At 44.9% G+C, this 23,522-nt stretch overlaps 1 protein-coding gene across 23 annotated transcripts in view; it reads left to right on the top strand.

Moving 5' to 3' along the window:
- Positions 1 to 23,522, top strand: part of dlg1b (discs large MAGUK scaffold protein 1b) — a 156,078-nt gene that overhangs the window by 11,389 nt on the left and 121,167 nt on the right. For 13 of the 23 annotated variants that reach the window (XM_078287698.1, XM_078287701.1, XM_078287702.1 and 10 more), the window contains exon 3: positions 14,664 to 14,827. In XM_078287698.1, the coding sequence (XP_078143824.1) occupies positions 14,664 to 14,827 (164 nt within the window). Of the gene's footprint in view, positions 1 to 14,663; positions 14,828 to 20,535; positions 20,611 to 23,522 lie in introns of all 23 variants that reach the window. The other 10 variants (XM_078287694.1, XM_078287695.1, XM_078287697.1 and 7 more) reach the window with 1 other exon arrangement.

Consider the following 23,522-nt stretch of genomic DNA (forward strand, 5'->3'; position numbering starts at 1 on the left):
TGGGTTTTGGTATTAGAATTGATTTGGCGTTGAAAAGCTTCACAGTGTTGGATTCTTACATCAGAACTGGTTTGATTCCTTTCAGAGAAGCAGATGGCGTCTGTCAAATCCTTTTTAAATGTATTAAATTATTATGATATTTTCGGCCCGTAGAGTCAGACATGTTTGTGTTAATTCCGGAGTCTGGACTCTGCAGGTCAGGAGGGTCCTGACGTGGACCCCGGCCCGGTGATGAGACTTGGGGGTTTGAATTAGACCGTTCGTTTTCCCCCTCAGTAAAATTCACTTCAACTCAAATGAGCTTTATTGGTATTAAATACTTCAGTAGCTGTTGGCAAAGCAAAAAAGTGATAATTAATAACAATAAAAATAGAAAGAATTAGTAGTCAAGTCGTTTCTGCCAGCCTGTGTCTGCAGCAGATCAGTAAAATCAGAGTCATTTTGGAGCAGCAGAGGCTTGTTTCAAATATAGAGAGAATAATTGACTCTTATCACATAATCTGATTTTATTCAGTAAAGAACCCAGTGAGCGCTAAATGTTATTTCAGCGTTGCGTCTCTGATTTAGCTCTCATAAAGCCCAGACTGTGTAGTAAATACATTATAACATATTTAAACAGCGCATAAACATCTGTAAATATCCAAAGTATGCACCGGAGAAGTCTTTATGTACAATATAAAGCTTTATTGTTGTCATCTACCTCAGAAGACTCAGTCTAACACGTAGAAGTTACTAAACCTTCACTGTTGAACCCCATGCAGCCAATAAAACCATCTAGACGTCTTTTAAACGTAAAGTTGCTTCATGGGAAAAGGTTCAGACCAGAGTGCAGCTGTAGCACCGGCTTCAGGATTGAGATATTCCTGACGACACCCAGCCTGCCGGACAGGAAACGGCAGACCGACCCCCCCCTCCACACCGCCGCCCCAACCCCCCCCTCCCAGATTTAGCCTGTGCCATCTCGCCCGTATGCCTTTCAAGTTCCTCTGTAACTTAATTCCTGTTTGGACTGAACATGAAAGACTCACTTTGTGTTGCAGAGTCAGACTTGCTGTACATCACACCGGGCCACCCGGCTTTAAACAAGTCCGGTAGTGTTGGCTTCAACCGACGGTTTGAAGTCAGCGGTGGAAAAAAGTCCTCAAATCCTTCACTTCAGTAAAAGCAGCAACACCTTAATGGAGAAATACTTCATTAAAAGTTCTGCATTCAAAAGTTTACATCGGTAAGAGTATCAGCAGTAAAATGTAGTGAAGTATGAAAAGTAAAAGTCGTCGTTCTGTCAGAGAGTTAAATTATTGAAGCATGAACCTGTCAGAAGTATTTTAATGTTGTCGGTCTAACTGCTCCAGATACTGTTGGAGTTTAAACTCTAACAATGCAACATGTTTTATGAGCTTATCGTATGTTTTGCGTGTAAAACCTTATTCTGCAAAGTAACTAGTGACTCCAGCCGGCAGATAAATGTAGAGGAGGAAAAAGAACAAGATTTCCCTCTGAGATGTAGAGGAGGAAAAGTAGAAAGTCTCACAGGATGGAAAGTAGCAGAACCTCAAAATTGTACTTCACACTTGAGTAAATGTACTTAGTTACTTTCCACACACACAAGTTCTCCACTGTCCTTCCCCTGAGGAGTCCTGTCTGGTGGGAACAGCGGTGCAGTGTGACGAGCTAATGGGTTTTAATTTTGTCAGGAAGGTTGTGCGTTATCAAACTGTCACAGGGAACAGCGCTGACAGTGTGAGGAGGTACGGTCTTTTATTAGACCGGACAACAGTAGTTCTTCTGTTAGACTGTAAACTGGATAATGCTATCACAGCTCCACACTCAGAGGAACACGGGTCTTTAGGGTGAGGGATTCAATACAACCCACAATACAGTGTAATAAATAAAAGCTCAATGCAGAATTCTGTTTATTTCTGAGACGCAAATCTTTCTAGCGATGCCATTGGCTGCTAGAATGTAAACAACAGTTCAAAAATGTCATTACAAACAGACAATTGTTTAATATGAAATTGGATTATTACTTTAATGCCGCTGACTTGAGTCGTTTCAATCGTTCTTAAAGGGTTCTTTACAGCACAGTGAAGGTTCTGTATAGAACAGTAATGAAGACTAGTGGTTCCCAAACTGGGTGCTCGAGAGATCATTTCGGGGGGTTGGGAGATGATTTATGGGATATGAAGAAACTTTTCTACTGTACAAATTTATTATCTTGTCTACTTTTTCAGATTTTTCTCTAATCTGTGCTTTTTTTCCAGTGGAATACTGAATTGTTTATAGCCAGTTTAGCCAGAAAAAAGCAAGAAGTACAAAAAAAATTGATATAACAAATTTGTATAGTAGAAATATTTTTTATTCCTATCCCATAAATGATCTCACTGCCTCCAGATTGAGAACCGCTGCTATAGAGAACTTTTCTAAAGGAGTTCTGCTGTAGTAGAAGGCTAAAGAACCATTTCCTGGTGCCATACAGAACCTTTTTGCCCCCCCCCCCTCCTGTAGATCAGACTGTGGCAGCAACAGCGCTGCCAAAGATAAACCTCTCACTCAGGAAACGCTGCACTGTGAAGCACTCTGTAACGGTATCCCACAATTCCACAGTGGCCTCTTTTTTTTTTTTATTGGATATCAATACGGCGCTGTGTGTGAGGCCGTCCCGCCCGCAGGCCGTCCCGCCCGCAGGCCGCCCCCCGAGGAGCCGGCCGCCCCGACACTTCACCGTTTGTTCTGAGCGGCCGGTTGCTCCTCATGCCGCTGCCTGGTTGCTGCCTGGTTGCTGTCCGGTTGCTGTCCGGTTGCTGCCTGGTTGGTTGCTGCCTGGTTGCTGCCTGGTTGCTGTCCGGTTGCTGTCCGGTTGCTGCCCGGTTGCTGCCCGGTTGCTGCCCGGTTGCTGCCTGGTTGCTGTCCGGTTGCTGTCCGGTTGCTGTCCGGTTGCTGCCCGGTGGCTGCCCGGTTGCTGCCTGGTTGCTGTCCGGTTGCTGCCCGGTTGCTGCCCGGTGGCTGCCTGGTTGGTTGCTGCCTGGTTGCTGTCCGGTTGCTGCCCGGTGGCTGCCCGGTTGCTGCCTGGTTGGTTGCTGCCTGGCTGCTGCCTGGTTGGTTGCTGTCTGGTTGCTGCCCGGCTGCTGCCCGGTTGCTGCCTGGTTGGTTGCTGTCTGGTTGCTGCCTGGCTGCTGCCTGGTTGGTTGCTGTCTGGTTGCTGCCCGGTTGCTGCCTGGTTGGTTGCTGCCTGGTTGCTGCCTGGTTGGTTGCTGTCTGGTTGCTGCCTGGCTGCTGCCTGGTTGATTGCTGCCTGGTTGCTGCCTGGCTGCTGCCTGGTTGGTTGCTGTCTGGTTGCTGCCCGGCTGCTGCCCGGTTGCTGCCTGGTTGGTTGCTGTCTGGTTGCTGCCTGGTTGCTGCCCGGTTGCTGCCTGGTTGGTTGCTGCCTGGTTGCTGCCTGGTTGGTTGCTGCCCGGCTGCTGTCTGGTTGCTGCCCGGTTGCTGCCTGGTTGCTGCCCGGTTGCTGCCCGGTTGCTGCCTGGCTGCTGCCTGATTGTTGCCTGGCTGCTGCCCGGTTGCTGCCCGGCTGCTGCCCGGTTGCTGCCTGGCTGCTGCCTGATTGTTGCCTGGCTGCTGCCCGGTTGCTGCCTGGTTGCTGCCTGGCTGCTGCCTGGTTGGTTGCTGCCCGGCTGCTGCCTGGCTGCTGCCTGGTTGGTTGCTGCCCGGTTGCTGCCCGGCTGCTGCCCGGTTGCTGCCTGGTTGGTTGCTGCCTGGTTGCTGCCTGGTTGGCTGCTGCCTGGCTGCTGCCTGGTTGGTTGCTGTCTGGTTGCTGCCCGGTTGCTGCCCGGTTGCTGCCTGGTTGCTGCCTGGTTGCTGCCCGGCTGCTGCCCGGTTGCTGCCCAGTTGCTGCCCGGTTGCTGCCTGGTTGGTTGCTGCCTGGTTGCTGCCTGGCTGCTGCCTGGTTGGTTGCTGTCTGGTTGCTGCCCGGTTGCTGCCTGGCTGCTGCCTGGTTGGTTGCTGCCCGGTTGCTGCCCGGTTGCTGCCTGGCTGCTGCCTGGCTGCTGCCTGGTTGGTTGCTGCCCGGTTGCTGCCCGGTTGCTGCCTGGCTGCTGCCTGACTGCTGCCTGGTTGGTTGCTGCCTGGTTGCTGCCCGGTTAGTTGCTGCCCGGTTGGTTGCTGCCCGGTTGCTGCCTGGTTGGTTGCTGCCCGGTTGGTTGCTGCCCGGTTGCTGCCTGGTTGCTGCCTGGTTGGTTGCTGCCCGGTTGCTGCCTGGTTGCTGCCTGGTTGGTTGCTGCCCGGTTGCTGCCTGGTTGCTGCCTGGTTGCTGCCTGGTTGCTGCCCGGTTGCTGCCCGGTTGCTGCCTGGTTGCTGCCCGGTTGCTGCCTGGTTGCTGCCTGGTTGGTTGCTGCCCGGTTGCTGCCCGGTTGCTGCCCGGTTGCTGCCCGGCTGCTGCCCGGTTGCTGCCCGGTTGCTGCCCGGTTGCTGCCCGGCTGCTGCCTGGCTGCTGCCTGGTTGGTTGCTGCCCGGCTGCTGCCCGGTTGCTGCCCGGCTGCTGCCCGGCTGCTGCCCGGCTGCTGCCCGGTTGCTGCCCGGCTGCTGCCCGGCTGCTGCCCGGTTGCTGCCCGGCTGCTGCCCAGTTGCTGCCTGGCTGCTGCCTGACTGCTGCCTGGTTGGTTGCTGCCTGGTTGCTGCCCGGTTAGTTGCTGCCCGGTTGGTTGCTGCCCGGTTGCTGCCTGGTTGGTTGCTGCCCGGTTGGTTGCTGCCCGGTTGGTTGCTGCCCGGTTGCTGCCTGGTTGCTGCCTGGTTGGTTGCTGCCCGGTTGCTGCCTGGTTGGTTGCTGCCCGGTTGCTGCCCGGTTGCTGCCCGGTTGCTGCCTGGTTGCTGCCTGGTTGCTGCCCGGTTGCTGCCTGGTTGGTTGCTGCCCGGTTGCTGCCCGGTTGCTGCCCGGTTGCTGCCTGGTTGCTGCCTGGTTGCTGCCTGGTTGCTGCCTGGCTGCTGTCCGGTTGCTGCCCTGTTGCTGCCCGGTTGCTGCCCGGTTGCTGCCCGGCTGCTGCCCGGCTGCTGCCCGGTTGCTGCCCGGCTGCTGCCCGGCTGCTGCCCGGCTGCTGCCCGGCTGCTGCCCGGTTGCTGCCTGCCCGGTTGCTGCCCGGTTGCTGCCCGGTTGCTGCCCGGTTGCTGCCTGGTTGGTTGCTGCCCGGTTGCTGCCTGGTTGGTTGCTGCCCGGCTGCTGTCTGGTTGCTGCCCGGTTGCTAGGTGAAGGTTTGATTTCCATCAACTCTTAAACTCTCTGCTGGTGGAGTTTGTCTTGAAGAATGAAGCTTTTTGTCCTGCCTGAGATCCTGTTGTCACTGAACACCTCCATGCTGTGTGTGTGTGTGTGTGTGTTTTTGTGTGTGTGTGTGTGTGTGTGTGTGTGTGTGTGTGTGTGTGTGTGTGTTTTTGTGTGTGTGTGTGCGTGTGTGTGTCTGTTTGCTTTTTGTATTCTGAGGTAGAGCTGAAAGAGATTGACACAAAATCTAATTGCAATTATTTGACAGAACATCACAATTGCCATTTAAACTGAGATTCATATGATCACAAGTTTTTCTTTTCATACATTTTTTAGAACTTTGAAAATTGTTGAAAGAAAAGTGTGTGTGTGTGTGTGTGTGTGTGTGTGTGTGTGTGTGTGCTGCAGCCTCGTGGTGCGATTCATTTAAGTTCATTAAGCACCTTAACAGTCCTTGGCTCGACCTCCAGCCAGCAGAGCCAGTACCTGCAGACAGAGCTGCTGAAGAAGAATAATAATTCAGACAGTATCTGCTCTGTGTCCAGCGGGTCAGAACGGTGTGAGACCCGACAGCGGGGCGGGGCGAGGGAGCAGTCGAGCTCGGGTTCGGACTAAAACAAACGTACCAAGCGTGAAAACAACCGAGCTTAACGGCCACTTACACATTTGTCCCAGAAAACTAGATCCAGATGATGGTTGGTTGTCTGTCAAACAGGCTGCTAGAGTATACTATTTAATTTATTTATACTTTTTTGGGGCATTTTATTAGATAGTTCAAAGTTGAGATAGACAGGACAGATTGGGATGAGAGAGGAGGATGACGTGACAAAGGTCCTGGGTCAGATTTGAACCCCGTTTCACACCTTTGACCCCTGATCCACCAGGACGCCCCATTTACCAGGATGGCTGACTGGTGTCTGCTGGTCATTTAACATCCTGATCGTTTCCCTTTTACACAGTCGAAGGGACCAATTTGCTTCATTACGTATTTTACAATTAAATCTTCTGGGCCTGTTCAAGCCGACCCAGACTGACCCGGACTGACCCGGACTGACCCGGGCCGACCCTTCCCCTCACTGTAATCCTGACCGCCTCTGCTCCAGATCTCCAGACTCATCAGTTCCTCTGTCTGTCTGTCTGATCCGCCTCAGCATCCAAACCGGCAGCGAAGCTTCACTTTCTGCTCGTTCTTTAAACCCAAAAAAGAAAAATCTCCCATGTTGAATAAAGCAGGAGGAAACAGGATGAATGTTGACGTTAAAATGGCGACCTGTTACCTCTCGCCGTGTGGATGCGGAGCGGTCGGTCGGCGGAGGGAATATTTAGGTTTCAGGCGGCGGCCACTCTGATCCATCAGAAAACAGAGAGTTATTGATGATAGATTTGTGTGCGTTGGTTTGTTTTTGACTGTGAAAGAGATGTCGAGATCTGCAGAAGGTCTCGATCTTCAGACTCGATAAGAAGCTGCCGATGCTTTATTTGACTAACATCTGTTCGGGTTCGGTTCCTGATCCTCCTCCTTGCTGACTTTCCTCTTCTTTTATGTGGTTTTGATTGTAGTTCTGCTTGTGTAGGTTGCTGAATGCGGTTTGTCTTCTTATATTTGTCGTGACGCTGCTTCTCTTGGAAACAGGTTTTTTTAATCTCGGTGGGACTCCCTAGTTAAATAAATGTCAAATTACAAAAATAAAAATCCGTCTTGCTGCTACCGGGTCAGGAGGTCAGTCTGATATCATCGGTATGGAGAAAAAAACCCTCCACAGCTCAAAGGGAGATAGCTGGTGAGATTTAAAGCCCGGTAGCCGCTCCTCATCCCGGCTAAGAATATCACGGAGGAGCCGAAGTGGTGAAGTGATGGTTTATGGGAACACATCTGTGCCGGCGGTCGGCCGCCGTGCCAAGCCAAAGAAAGCCTCAGTTATTTTAGATCGCTCCGTTCTCGGTTAGCCCTCTTTAAAATTGTGCGTCCAAAAATAAAATGGCATTTTGTATGGGACTGCTCCGCTGCTGGCTGTTTAAAATATCTGCCTCACACACACAATTGACTGGACTGACTGTAGGCCAGGCTTGTTTGTAGTAATACTAATGATGATGATGATGATGATGATGATGATGATAATACACTTAATTTGTTCAGAACTTTTCAGAAGAGTTACAAAGCTCCTTACAAAGCTCTTTAATGCTGTTTAAAATGTCTCATTAGCAGGATAAAGTAACGCCTCACCACGCCTTCAAAGCACTGTGAAGACAAACCAGGCAACCGTAAACATGTCGTCCCCCACGAGCCTCCGTCTGGACCAATCAGGAGCCAGTATGTCTCCTTGTTTTGACCTGTAACTGTAGCACCTCCAAAAAATGTGTGTTATAAATGCTGAAACACGGCGGTGAGATGCATCACGGCCCGAGTTTTATCCAAATCAAAATCAAACAAGTAAACAAACTTTGTAGCGCCCCCTTTAGGCCAATCAGTGCAGTTTTAAAAATGGCAGAATGGCGGGGCGTCCTGGTGGATCAGCGGTCTGAGGTGCGGACCATGTAAACACAACGTCCCGGGTTTGAATCCGGGCCAGGACTTTTGTCACATGTCGTCCCTCTCTCTGTTTCCTGTCTCTGTCTGCTATCACCTATCAAATAAAGGCAAAAATGCCAAAAAAAAAAATCTTTAAAGCTGCAATATGCGATTTTTGTGACCACTAGAGGGCGACAGAAACCGCAACACATTTGTAAATAACACACAGCAAAGCCACTGCACTACGGAGGCCTACCAAGGACAAATGGAAGGATAAATGCTAACAGCTAAGCTAGAATTGTTGCCGAAATGTCGACTCACTTTGACAGATCGTTCACCTGCTGAAGGTCACATGTCCCACAATGACAAGTGAAGAGGCAGGTAGCAAGTTTACTAGTTTAACAAGTTCACTGGTTTAACAAGTTCACTAGTTTAACAAGTTCACTAGTTCAACAAGTTCACTCGTTCGCTTCATCAATTCCGCCATTATGAGAATGTTTTTGAGGGATGGGAGGGGGAGAGCGCCGCTTTTACGCAGCGAGGGAGGAGACAAGATAGTTTTAAAACAATGAAAAGCTGCTGGATGGAGCGGGAGGAGCTTCGTTCAGGAGCAGAATCTGACAACAAGCTTTAGAAAAGAGGAGAAAACAGCATAACAGCTTCTGTGTGGATATTGGTTTATATCATGATGTCTCAATGAAATCTCCACATAGCACACATTAGCTTCAGGATTGGTTAGAAGGTCTGATATCGCTTATTGCAAAGATAATGGAGCAGTGAGACACATTACAAGCTACTGAGTCTGCAGGTACTGAGCATCTAGCTGCACAGAAAGCAAGAACTAGACCAGTGATTCTCAACCTTTTTCATATCCAGGACCCTAATCTAGTCCACATTAGAGCCACAGACCCCCATTTGATGAGATTTTGTCTCTCGGACCCAAATCTGAGAATATTTTTATTGTCAGATATGATTTTGTCCAGAACTCCATGACTGTCTGTATTGCAGGTAGAGAGATAACAGAGAAACTATGATCAGAACAGTCATTCTTCTACATTCTCTAACTGTGTTAACTTCTTGTAAATTAAATATTGCTGAAGTTTAACAATTCATCAGTTTGCTGGGGGACCCTCTGGAACCCCCTCAAGGACCCCCTGGTGGTCCCCGGACCCCACGTTGAGAACCACTGAGCTAAATCATAAGCCACACGTTCACTATATGGACGCTCTGGGCCTGTATCTAGATTTTGTGTATTTCTGTATCTTTTGCTCTCTTCGTAAAGCACTTTGTAATAAACGCTTTGTATTGAAAATGCTTTAGAAATAAATTCTACTTGGCTGTGGAGTCGCGGAACTGACTGTGTGTGTGTGTGTGTGTGTGTGTGTGTGTGTGTGTGAGAGAGAGAAAGAGAGAGAGTGAATACCAGTAATGTGACCAGGCGTAACGGTGTGTTAGACGGGAGCTGGAGCTGAAGGAATCACCCACACCGCTCTGTGTGTGTGTGTGTGTGTGTGTGTGTGTGTGTGTGTGTGTGTATTATAAAAATATTTACTCTAATGAGCCGCCGTGCCTCCATGTGATCCAGAGGTTATTTCCATCTCCTGTCACCTAATCTCCGTCCAACTCGCCTCTCTCTCTCTCTCTCTCTCTCTCTCTCTCTCTCTCTCTCTCTCTCTCTCTCTCTCTCTCTCTCTCTCTCTCTCTCTCTCTCTCTCTCTCTCTCTCTCTCTCTCTCTCTCTCTCTCTCTCTCTCTCTCTCTCTCTCTCTCTCTCTCTCTCTCTCTCTCTCTCTCACTGCGTCTTGCTCAAGGGCAGGTTGACAGACTGACACATGGTGGGTCAGATTAGATGAAACTGTAATGATCCTCGTGGGGAAATTGGTCCATTGAAGCAGCAAATAGGATGCAGCAAAGAAGAAAAAAACAGGATAGAAATGTGAAGACTGCAGGGCAAATAATGCAACTGACTATTTCAACACAAGAACGTTTAATTTTCTTCTTTAGTATCAAGTCACACCAAGATCTGAGCGTTCATAACATTCATTAACTGTAATAAAGGTGTAGTGGTAGTAGTATCTGTAGTAGTGGTACTTGCTGTAGTAGTAGTATCTGTAGTAGTGGTACTTGCTGTAGTAGTAGTATCTGTAGTAGTGGTACTTGCTGTAATAGTAGTATCTGTAGTAGTGGTACTTGCTGTAATAGTAGTAGCTGTAGTAGTGGTACTTGCTGTAGTAGTAGGAGCTGTTGAAGTGGTACTTGCTGTAGTAGTAGTATCTGTAGTAGTGGTACTTGCTGTAATAGTAGTATCTGTAGTAGTGGTACTTGCTGTAATAGTAGTAGCTGTAGTAGTGGTACTTGCTGTAGTAGTAGTAGTAGCTGTAGTAGTGGTACTTGCTGTAGTAGTAGTAGCTGTTGTAGTCACTGTAGAAGTCGTGATAATTGCTGTAGTAGTAGTAGTACTAGTTGTAGCTGTTGTAGTAGAAGTTGTAATAGTAGTTGCTATAGCCTAGTCGTAGTAGTACCTGTAGTAGTGGTACTTACTGTGGTTGTGGTAGCTGTTGTAGTCCCAGCAGTAGTACCAGCAGTAGTGGTAGCTGCTATAGTGGTACTTGCTGTAGTACTAGTAGTAGTCGTAGTTGCTGTTGTAGTAAAAATAGTAATGGTAGTTGCTATAGTATTAGTAGTAGTACCTGTTATAGTGGTACTTGCTGTAGTAGCTGTTGTAGTCATGGTAGTTGCTGTTGTAGTAGTAGAAGTAGTAGTGGGGGTATGGTAGTACCTGTACTAGTGGTACTTGCTTTAATAGTAGTACTAGTAGGGCTGCACGATTATGGCTAAAATGATAATCACGATTATTTTGCTCGATATTGTGATCACGATTATTTATCACGATTATTCATCCATTTTGTTTTATTGCATTTGAGCATTTTAAGTTAACCGAAATGCCTTCTCATTCATAATGTAATAATTCAAATGTACAAATCTTTGAACCTGTGATTCCGGTACACCGGGTCCGTTGTTTTTTTTCCGGGAACATCACCTCTGTAGCCTTAGTTTTTGGGCATTTGTATTCTAAGACACTTATTTTGTAAGAAGTCTATTTGGGTGTTTGTGGGCTTTTATTTTGAAGTTTCCCATAAGGACCCGCGGGAGAATTAGTGTAAATAAGGAAGTAGTACGTTCGCCTGTGTACTGCGTCTCTGGTTGGAGATTAAAAAGGAAATATTTTACCCCGTAACCCGAGCTTCATTGTATACTACACTTGGATCCAAGCTAATGGAAGAGTTTATACGTGCTTTGAAAGGTCAGCGGCAAACTGGGTCAAAATTCAAGTAATTTGAGTTTTGATTACGTTGACTAACCGTTGCAGCCCTACACCAGAGCAAGCTAAACCCAGCGTGAATAATCGCCCGCGGCCACAATCAATTAATTGTGGAAGCCAATATCGACATCGCGATTAATATACGATTAATTGTGCAGCCCTAAGTACTAGTACACCCTCCCTCCCTCAGCAGCTGTCAGGAGCCTTTGAGCAAGGCAGTGACCCTGCAGCTGCACTCTGCTGTCAGCATGGAGAAATAAAGTTAGAATAAAACTACATGACAGTCTGCAGGGTGAAATCGTCTCAGTGCAACAGAAATGGATGAGTCTGTATTTGAGAATGTATTGAAGCAGCAGCCTGATGTGATCCGGACTGCAGTGTGTTTCTGGTTCAGATGACGGCTCGCTGCTTTCATCACGGCGTTTCAGAGCTTGTTTTGAAGAGGCGGGACGGCAGAGCAGATTTAGCCTGAGCGACACGACGACAGCCTGCTGCCGTCTCAAATGATAGAGGAGGACTTACTGACTTAAACGCTCCGCTTCCTGGAACTTACACGCAGAGTTTTTTTATTCCTCTGTTCAGTTGTCACTGGAAGAAGAGTCTGTCCTTGAATCAGAGACAGTTCCAGTCAGGTTACAGTCAGACTTTACTTTTGCGTACTTGATTTTAATTTGATTTGAGTTTCACGAACTTGTGAGCATGATTCTGAAATATCAGAAATCACAGCAAAGCAGATTGAGCTTTAATGTCACCGCCTGCTGTGTTCGTTTTCAAGATGAAGATTAGGACTGATGTCTTTTAGAGTCTGGATCCAGCAAAATAACTTTGAAGTAGTTCTTCGGTTTTCTCTCTTTCAGTCGTCACTGTGAAATCTTTGCCTCTTGTTAAATCTCTGTGTGACTCTGGTAGAGTCTTGTGTTGTGTCTCTTCCTCCATGATAAAACCCCAAATCAGTGATTCTGTGATCTGTTGCTCCGGTAGAGCAGACTGGAGAATTGTGTTTTTTTCTCTCTCCATTCACTGCCGTCGTCTGGAGGAACAGTCTGAAAATCACTTCTAGCACATAAAGGAACGCCGACACAGCAGATTCTGACTATATATAAAAAACTAGTCCTGCTGCTGAATTGTTTTGAAGTGAATCTCTTTCTTTATGTTTATTAAACCTTTCAGTCTGAACAAGTGGAACACCGAAATCCGGTCTGAGGAAACTTATGATGATGGAACGAAGAAAATAATACGTTTATCAATAATTGTAAATAGGAGACTTGTTTTTTACTGAGAAACTGAGAAAAATGGCTTCAGTTTGTCTCCTGTCCTGTCCTGTTGGTAGAGAGGTGGATGGTAGTGATTAGTAGCATTTCTAGCTGTATTTTGAGTTGATGGGAAAGCAAAACACTAGCCATGACCTTTTGATATTTAAAACACTCAAACAGGAGTTACTGCTGTTTGCCTTAAAGGTGAGTCAATTAATAATAGAGGGTTCGTTAAGAGAATGAACTTCTGACTCGACTGAAACAGTCGAGCTAAACGTCCGCCAACGCTCAACAATTCTCCAATTTGCAAAGCTGCAGTCGCTCAGGTTTGTTTACTGTTTGTGTTCTGGGTTTGAATTTTTCTTTTTTTGTTTATGTGATTGATGTTTTTATTGGAAAGTTTCATGAGCTACAAAAAGAAGACAATACAAAACATAGAATAAATACAAATCAGAACAAGTACAGTATATAGAGGTGATTATGGCTATTGATGTACATTATTAGTGCCGTCTGGTGTCCTTTTTAATTAGAAAACTTCAAGTAGCGCTCCCATTTAAGACGATATTTATCCATTCTGAAACCTATAGAGGAAGACAGTCGTTCTTATGCTGCTGTTTCACTCAGGAGAAGCTGCGTTTTGAATTTCTGACAAAACGGCACGAGAAGGCAACGCTGTTCAACAGCCGACTGAGAAGTCCCGGATGTCGGACATTCCCACCAGCACCTGAACGCAGCATAATAGCTAAAAACGATAATCGGCGTGTGTCCCGGAGGCTCAGCGGCCCGAGGTTTAAATCCGACCTGGGACCTTTTGTTACATGTCATCCCTGTCGTCCCCTCTCTCTGCCCCCCTAGTCTTTCTTGTCTCTCTTCACTATAGACTTTCAAATAACCGTAAAATCGCCCCAAAAAATAATAATAAATATAATAATATAATAATATAATAATCTAATAAGACAATCGTCCAATGATGGAAATCCCAGATCTGGATAATCACCAAAATCAAATCAAGTGATCTTTGAGCCGAGAGCGATCAAATTTACTTTTTGAGAGAACTTTTTTGAACTAACATTTTGAGAAATCTTGCTAACAAACAGACAGTCAGACAGACAGTCAGTCAGTCAGTCAGTCAGACAGTCAGTCAGACAGACAGACGGGTGAAAACATGACCTCCTTCCACCTTTTATTGGTGGAGAATATAACCAGAAAGACCCCAAGTTTGTAGTAGTAGTAGTTTGTATAAAGCCCAGTGATGCGTCCTCATAATTATATTGGAATCATTCCTTTTCCCTCTTTTCCCATTTTCCCACTTTTGTCGGTTGTGATATTTAAGTTTTCGGTCTTGTTTTTCTGTTTTGTGTGGCGCTCAGGAAGAGTAGCTGTTGCACCACACACAGCTGATGGGGATCCTAATAATAAACAGATAAACAAATAAACATCAGGGTCGTCTCTGGGCGACTCCGCCTCTAAAGGTTTGGAAACACAGATGACATGGGAGGTCCAGCAGCTCCAGTTGTTGCTTTAGACTAGAATAAGTTTGTGACCCGACGCCACCCGATGCCACATGTTGTAACAGCTGAGATTGACCTTTACACCCCCCCCCACACACACACACACACACACACACACACACACACACACTGTCAGATCAAACTGCCTTTCTCTCCTAACTGATCTCCCATTGGTCTACACTTCAGATTGATCCCTCCCTGCGTCATGTCCCGCCCCAACATCCTGTTTCAAAAGGAAATACATCACATTAAGGAAGCAGGATGCTCTTAGGATGCTGTTTCATTGTGACTTTAAATTCTTTACTTTTTTAATTTTGTGGTGTTTTCTAGATTTTGTCGTCACGATTGCTACTCCTGATTATTAGCAGGGTTTCCATGGGCTTTGAATATTCATAAAAACTTGTGGATTTGAGGAAAATAAAATAAGGCCCATAAAGTTTTTGAAAATGAACGGATGCCTTGAAAGTACTTGATTTATTTTTAAATTAAAATGCAGCACCCAGATGCATTAATGTCTCTGTCCTAGAATTAAACATCCCGAGGAAAACCCTGTGATGGGGATTTAGTTTTAAAATGAAGGATTTCACCATGATGATTTTTTATTCTAACCAATGCCATGTCTCCCCCCAAAACATGCTAATTATGAGTCCTTAAATTTCACCAAACACCTTAAAAGTCATTGAAAAGACTTAAATTTGATCCAAGTGAGTGTTTGAAGCCTTGGTCCGTTTTAGTGGATTCACCAACAAAACTTGAATTCATTAATAAACGTCTTGTGGTATCTAATAACTCGTGCTTCTCCCTTCCCTCTGTCCTCACAGATATCCAGGAATTTTACGAAGTGACCTTATTGGACAGTCAGAAGTGGGTGGAGTCTTCCAAGGGGGCGGAGCCCATGCCGCCCGTCAACCTGTGGGACTTCTCCAGCCTTCAAAGCACAACGGTGACCTCCGACACTCTGCCCAGCCTTAGCACCAGCATCGAGGTAAGGAAGACGAAAAACACACCGATCAGCTGAAGTATGAGACGAGGGTCTGATCAGGCTGGGAAACTAAAGTTCTGCTCAAAAATGTCAGTTTCATCAGTTGAATTCGATGTTATAATAATAAATAGTGACGGGACGATCTGCTTATTTTGATTCGATACGCGATCTGAGGTTCAGGATTCAATTCAAACAGGATGTGATCAATAAAAGTTCAGTGACTTCTGAGACACATCTGAGACTTATTTCTGAGACTCAAATCTTTCTAGCGATGCCATTGGCTGCTAGAATGTAAACAACAATTTAAAAATGTCATTACAAAGTGACAATAATATAATTTGGATGGAGAGCTTGTGAAACTGTGATGGTCAAGAGTCTCATTAGTGATTACTACAGCAGAATAACATGGAGCTGATATCACCATTCATGTTCCTGACAGCAGAATAACATGGAGCTGATATCACCATTCATGTTCCTGACAGCAGAATAACATGGAGCTGATATCACCATTCATGTTCCTGACAGCAGAATAACATGGAGCTGATATCACCATTCATGTTCCTGACACACCATACGGACTGACACATTGTTGTATTGCGATATATTGAATTTCGATATATCGTCCCATCACTAATAATACAATAAGTCTTTGATAGACTTGAAATGGTGCGGCTGACTGTTGGAACTGACAAACCCGGCATTTTAATTTCCCGCCCTGCTCATGATGTTGTTTTTAGTTTTGGTTTCTGGATCGGTGACAAACAGGACAGGAGGTGAAGCTTCTGTCAGGTTTACTGCTTCTGCATTCAGAGGAAATATCTGAAATCCAGAGGGAATTTCGATTTCAGAGGTGATTTAAATGGTTCTGTCTGAGGTTTAAAGAGTTCAGTTTTCCAGATCGTTCTGTATCTTGGTAATGGAACGGGGAAAACAGTGAAATAAGTCTTCAAAATCACGCAGCATTTATAGCCAAGATGAGACAGGCTAACTGATTGTTTTACAGATCTTGTTGCTATGAATAGTCTGACTCAAATGTTTGATGTAGCGTCTTCTCCGGTCCAGCCTCTTGGTGTTCGTTAAGTCTGTTGATTGATATTGAAAAGCACAGTAACAGTTTCTCTGAGGACGGTTTCTCTATCGCTGCTGTCAGGTAGAAACCACACATCTGCCAAAAATACATTTCCAGGAAAGAAGTAAAGCATGCTTATTTTTTTCTCATCCATGTGCCCATATATTACTGGGAAGAGGGAAACCACTTGTAATGCAGAAAGTAAGAACATTTATTCAAGTTTTACTCTGCATTGGAAAGCTGTGGGACACTTGTCACTGGCTTATGCACACTTGGCAGAGCATTTAGAGTCAGTACAGCAATTATTTTGCTTAGTTTTTTGGCCAATTTGGGAGCCTGTCCTTGTTTTCCACCTTTTTACCATTTGCCCATGTATCAGTGAAATTATATAATGGGATTTTAATTTAGTTTCAGTGGTCTGAGGGTCATGAAACTCACTCAGCACATAAACACCCACGGGATCTTTAAATTAAAGAGGAACTAAACCCCAAACCCAAATGTGTATAAAGCCTGACATCTAATGGTGAAACGCATGCTAATGAACTGGCCATCTGCTATTAGCTGATCTTTGGTGTCAGGTGATGTCACCATCTATAGAGTACTGATCTATAGAGTACTGATCTATAGAGTACTGATCCATAGAGTACTGATCCATAGAGTACTGATCCATAGAGTACTGATCTATAGAGTACTGATCCATAGAGTACTGATCCATAGAGTACTGATCTATAGAGTACTGATCCATAGAGTACTGATCTATAGAGTACTGATCTATAGAGTACTGATCCATAGAGTACTGATCCATAGAGTACTGATCTATAGAGTACTGATCCATAGAGTACTGATCTATAGAGTACTGATCCATAGAGTACCGATCTGGTATCAAAGATCAGCCAATAGCAGATGACAATTTTAAGTTTAATTTTTGGGAGGAAACAAATTTTGCCACAAAACCAGGAAAGAGCTACCAGACACCGGGTGTTTAGAACAATAAATGGAAAAGCTTTCATGAACTTCAGAGGTGATTTAAAAGTTCCTGTTCGGGGTTTTTCTGGCATCTAAACTGGTAGGAGTTCATTTTTCCAGAACGTTCTGTATCTTGGTAATGGAGAGAGGAAACGGTGAAATAAGTCTTCAGAATCAAAAAGCCAATGCTACAGTTTCAGCAGCATGTTTTCTACCATTGGATGTCAGGATTTACACAGATTTGGGTTTGGGGGTTTAGTTCCTCTTCAAGTAAGAAAAAGAAAATCACCAAACCTGCAGTTGTTGTTTTGGAGACATTCTGTCTGGCTCTGCTTGGGTCCACAGGAGGATGCTGAAAGTAAAAAATATGTTTCAGATTATTAAGCTATTACCTGTATGATTTTCTCCTTTAAGAATTTTAGAAACGCCATGACTGAATTAACCTGTGTGCATGTGGAAAAAATATCTTAAAAGTATAGAAAATGAGTTTACCATGCTGTTGTCTGCTCTGCCTGTGGAGGAGAGCTTCCCTCCGATGAGCGGTGAATCATCTCCTGCCTGTTTCTGTTTCTTTGTCCTGCTTGTTTCTCTGTTGGTTTTTCCTGCTGAACATGTTTCATTATTTGACTCTGGTCTTGCTGGACTCTTGTCATCGCATTTTTCCACCCAGCATCATTCAAGAGCGTTCGCATTTTAGGCAATTTTAGACACTTGTTAGACACTTTACCAGACAGAGTTGGAAGCAGTGAGCAGGTAGGAGGTTCAACATCACACATGACCGTTCTGGAGTCGAACCTGTACCGTCAAGGACCCATAATGTAGTCCACATTAGAGCCACAGACCCCCATTTGATGAGGTTTTCTCTCCCAGACCCAAATCTGAGAATATTTTTATTGTTAGATATGATTTTGTCCAGAACTCCATGACTGTCTGTATTGTAGGTAGAGAGATAACAGAGAAACTATGATCAAAACTAACTTCTTGTAAACAAATGAATGGTAGTTTAATTCATCAGTTTGCTGGGGGGACCCTCTGGAACCCCTTCAAGGACCCCTGGTGGTCCCCGGACCCCACGTTGAGACCAGCTGCTCCAGGCCACTTAGGTCCATCCTGATATGGACAGTTTAAAGGGATAATTAGTGAGATTCTTTTGCTTTTCTTTTTATTGCTGTGATGTTTCTGCACTGCACTCCCCAGAAAATCACCTGTCAATCAAACAGTGTGTGGGCAGAGCTTGGATTATCTGTTGCTTTTAGCTAGCGATAGGAAAATAATCCATACAAATTGAAATGATGTAATTTGGCATGAAATACATTTTTTTTTCCTCTTTTACAATTTTTTATTGATTTTAGTTTACTTACAAAGCATCTTTACCAGTGTACATGAAAACAAAATCACACAGGTATATCCCAAGCATAGAGAAGAAGATTATGCATTAATAGAACTATTAACCATCTTGCCCAAAACCAGCCTCCCCACCTCAAATCAATTTTTACATTGAATTTTTTGGAAACACACCAGGAAAGAGCTACCTGAGACCGGCTGTTTAGAACAGCAAATGGAAAAGCTTTCCTGAACTGGGTCTAGGTTGGATCACTGCTGAGTTAGAGCAGAGAGAGAGTCACATATTATTATTTTACATTTTTATTTTAACCCTCATCCGCTTTGTCCCGTCACCGAGCCTCGTCTCGGTTCATATCCGGCGGTTTTGTTTGCAGCTTTGTGAACTCTGACAGTTTCCTGCATGTTACTGCAGACTGTTTACAGCAACACCTCGCTGATTCACTTCTTCACAGTGCAGTAAAATATACCGCAGTGCTTCATCTCAGCAGGTGATTAGCTTGTGTGTGTGTGTGTGTGTGTGTGTGTGTGTGTGTGCTCTAAGGGCAAGTGGTGTAACGTGGGAAGACGGAGCTGGCAGAGAGAGAAGCAGCAGCTGTGTGTTTTAATAGCAGCTTCACCATCAGACCGCTGAACCAGCTTCACTCTTAACATTTCCTGTGTCAGAGTGCGTTTCCCCCAAACTGGACACAGATGTGTTGACAGTGACGCATCATTTAAGACTGTAGCTTCGCCATTAAAGGGATAGTTCACCCAAAAATTTTAATTCGGTCATTATCTACTCATTGTCATGCCAGCACAAAATCGGATGAGCATTTTTTTTCAGCAGTTCTCCAGGCTCACTGCTGGAGAAGTTTTCTTCCAAACAGTTGCAGTAAATGGAGTCCAGTCCTTTAGGCTTCAAAAAGGGCAGAAAATGTCCATAAATGTCCATAAATGTCTCCATACAGCTGCAGCATAATCAAAGTCTTCTGACGCCATGCGATCGCTCTGTGAGTGGGGAAAAAAACAAAATTTGATCTATTATTTAATGCAAATTAAGTCTTCCTCCGTTGTATTTAGCTTCCGTGTTGCCAAAAATGGATAAATCTTTGATAAAATTTCATTTTTTTCCGCTCACAGAGCAGTTGCATGGTGTCAGCAAACTTGGATTATGCTGCAGCTGTATGGAGACATTTATTGACAAAACGAAACGAAAAACAAAATTTTATCAATTATTTAATGCAAATCGAATGATGGTTTGGGAATGCAGAAGATGAATACAATGGAGGAAGACTAGGATTTGCAAACTCCTCGTGAGTTATATGAAGAACGAAGTACGGGCATGACGATGAGTAAATGATGACCGAATTTAAATTTTTGGGCGAACTATCCCTTTAAACCATCAAGCCAACATTTCAGGACTTTCTGTTTTTATTCCATCTGAGCCGGTGATCCAGCCATGAGCTTTGTGTTTGTTTTTATTTGCTGGAGGAAGAGCGTTTCTTCTTCTTTGTGAGTATGAGGTCGTCTTTGCTTTCTGCTGACTTCATCGTCTCCCAGAACGTGACAGACGGAGTCGGCCGGAGTCGAGTCACGCCGGTCTTCTTTGCAGCTGTAAGCTTTTAGTCTTTGTTTTAGTCTTAGAGTGTAGTAACCACACCTGGGTCAGATGGGTGCAAATGCTTTTTTTCCCTCAGTGTTTGTTTTATCCTGCTTGGAGTGCCAGATGGGTGGGGCTTACCACAGCAGGACGAGAGCGTCGGGTACACTGTCAGACACGGAAATACACAACCAGTCACCTGGACCCACCTGACTGAATGTTCTGTGTTTCATTCTCTTAAAGCATTTTGATCTAAAGGCTTCTGCTTAAATGCTTGAAATTAGTTTCTTGGACAAATATAAATAGTGAAGTTGATCCTATTTATGAATTTCTTTCCAAAGCCTTTGTCTTTCCATCAAGGCAAAGAATCTAAAATAAAATAGATAGTTTTTATTTGTTTAACACTTTTTGGTCGCTGCATAATTCCATTTATGTTATTTCATAATTTTGATGTCTTTACTAATATTGTAAAATGTGGAAAATAGTAAAAATAAAGAAAAATATGGTGTGTCCAAACGTTTGACTGCTAGTGGATTAACTGCCATATACCTTTCTGTGTGTTAACTCTCTGGACGTCACTGTGTGGCAAACCCCACCCGTCTGGCACCGCACCAGGCACAAAACAAACCATAAAAACCATGTGCAAACACCATGTGACCCAGGTGTGGCAGTAAGCTTTCTGTTTGCATTGAACTCCTTCTCTTTCTTTCCCTCCTCTTCCCACTCTGGGTGTAAACACATGGTCGCTCGTAGGACTCGCCCCTCCTAAATGAAATCCTGCACACGTTGGCGCAGGCCAAAGCCTCTCCCTGCTGCCCAGACGGACAAGTAAGTACCGGACGCCTGTGACCGGTGGGGTGGGGTGTGTCGGTGTCGTCCACCTTCGCCGCATGTCCCATCAAGTCCCCATGTGCTTCGGACCGCGGGAGGGGAGGGGTTTCTGGGTCCAGGGTCAGGGGTCGGGGGTCAAGGTCGCCCGAACGGCCTCAAGATGTCGCTGTGATTCATTTGCTTTTACTTACATCTTCAGTCCGAAGGCGACCGGTGTGAAACCTCGGAGGAAATCTCGACGACATGCCGCGTGGCGAGACGCACCTGGTCGACGACAGGATCTGATTCGACGGCTTCCTCCCTGAGCGTGAACAAAAGAGATGAAGAGATGAACATTTGACGCTCTGAAGTTCGATTTTGTTATTGAGATCAACTTGGAGCGTCTTAAAGATGGAAAACTCCCATTCAAACCACCATTTACCCAGCTGTGGAAGCACCGTTCTCCTCGATGCCTGTAGCACATCAAGACCAAATTTCAAAATCATTAATATGTGGACCAAACATGCTATAAACATGCTATAATGCTGCATGACACAAGGCTATTTCTTGTGTCTTCTTTGTTGTGTTTTATCTGCATATTAGTCGTATTTAGAAATTTGGTTTGTGGTGCTGAAGGCGTCACATGGTTGTAGTAAACGGTGCTTGTGCAGTAGGACAACTGGTAGACTTGAACATGGAGTTTCCTGTTTCTAAGAGCGAGGAGGAGGACGGCATCATATCAGAGCCTGTTTCTGACCTTCTGCTTCTTGCTGCACAGTATGCGCTCCAGATTTCCTCTGGGTTTTATGCAAGTCACATTCAGACTCGAGACGCAAACTAAATGCAAAAGAATCGCAGCGGCATCCTGAGGCGGTTCGGGCCAGGATCAGGTTTCATGGCTCATTGTGCTTCATTCATTTTGGTTCGTCTTGTTGGGTCTGACCAGTACAACTCCTGTCCTCACGCAGGGAGACGCTCCGATCGTGAGTCGACCATACAGGAAGAGTTCGGTTCCAAAATGAGGTTCACTGTTGGGAAAATATTCTCTTAGAAAATGATTGACAGCAAAATCTGAAAGGATGGTGGGTAATAAAGTCTTTGTTGTGACCAAATAGGACACTTTTACAGACTGGATCCTCCTTAAAGATATTAAATGATGTTGATTATCTCTTGATTTTTCCCCAACATGGATATACAGCATTTTGGAACAGAAATCTTCAAATTTCAAAGTTCTTCAAACAGTTTTGGAATGAACCATGTGTGAAAAATACATCAACACATCTATGGATTAAATGTAAACATCAAAACATAACAAAAAAAAAGTTACTAATCCGTTGCTGCTGTCGCTCAAACACCTTGTAAACACAATTTGGCATTTCACTTTCCTTTAGTGAATTCAAAGCAAACCTGGGCCGAAATAGTTGCAGATAATTCTTAGCGTTTGTTTTAACCTGCTTGGAGTGCCAGATGGGTGGGGTTGTTGGTTACAGGGTAGTGTGCTAAAATGGCGTTCACATACTTTCGTGTGATTGCCTAAACCCTTTGGAACTTTTTGTTTTGTCCCGTGTGGCAAACCTGGCGCTAAAGCAGGCTAAAGCAAACCGAAAAGCATATTTGCAAATACTATTCCACCCCAAACTCTCCTGACCCTGGGACCCATGACGCCCGCTCCAAACATACATGAGCGTTCATCTCAAAAAAAGGCCTTGACTCTTCCATCCAGCAGCAGCCATGTGGACTGACTGCTGGGTTTCAGACTGGAGCTGTACTGAACCTCAGGACCGACATGGTGGTGGTTGATTTGGATTTTGAGTTCTGTTTATGTGGAGAATACTACGGAAGAGTATTAGGTTTGTTGTAGGTGAATTTTTTTTTTTTTACCGCAGCCGGGGGAAGGGGGGTCATATCCTGAGAAAAAACAGAAATTTGCGTGAAAAAAACTCAAATTTGCGAGAAACAACAACAACAAATTTCTGAGATTGAAGTCAGAAATTTGTGAGAAAAAACCTCAGAAATTTTTAGTTTTTTCTCGTTTAGTTTCTTCTGCGTGTTTTTCTCTCGCAAATTTCTGAGGGTTTTTTTCGTGCAAATTTATGAGTTTTTTTTCTCTCCAAATTTCTAACTTTAATCTCAGAATTTCTGAGTTTGTTTTCACAATATGCCCCCCCCCCTCCTTCCCCCGGCTGCGGTTAAAAAAAACAAAAAAAACACCTACAATCTCCCTAATACTCTTCCGTAGATACAGTGGCTCTCGGACCTTTTAGGTTCCTTTTGTGTGTTTTGATTTTGTTCAGCACTAACAGACGTCATACAGTATATTTCACATGGCAATCATCACATCTATCTATTAGTTGTGTCTTTGTTTCAATTAAACTTTAAACTGTTGCTTCATCATCAACACGGTCAGCGCTGCAGTGTCCCGCCTCGGTGTCCCGCCTCGGTGTCCCGCCTCAGTGTCCCGCCTCAGTGTCCCGCCTCAGTGTCCCAGCAGCAGCTTCTGCAGTCTGAACCACACATTCAGATGTTTTGCTACGCGAGGCGTTTCTGTAAACCTCCTGGAGTCTCTTCACCTCATCCCAACAGATTGTATTTCATTTTTGTTTTTGTTTTTTTGGTTCTCGTTTTTTCTGCATGAGATAAAAACGCTTAAAATGTTTTTCCCAACCATCCTGTTTTCATTTCAAAGAAAAGCCCAATGAAAACACCCTCAGGCCTTCAGCTGGCGCTGCTCTGCAGAGCGACTTCCAGTGAATTCTCAGTAGTTTCAGAAGATAACAGGAGGGTTCGGGTTCAAAAGCATTTTATCAAATCAACTCCCTTATCGAACCTTTTCACATAATTTGTTGGGAAAAAAAAAAAATCCAAAACACGACACCTTTTACGTGATGCTGCGTTGACAAAGTGCTTACTCATCGCTCAGAGTCCAGAGT

Source organism: Centroberyx gerrardi, chromosome 13 (genome assembly GCF_048128805.1).
Source record: "Centroberyx gerrardi isolate f3 chromosome 13, fCenGer3.hap1.cur.20231027, whole genome shotgun sequence".
Taxonomy (NCBI): Eukaryota; Metazoa; Chordata; class Actinopteri; order Beryciformes; family Berycidae; genus Centroberyx; species Centroberyx gerrardi.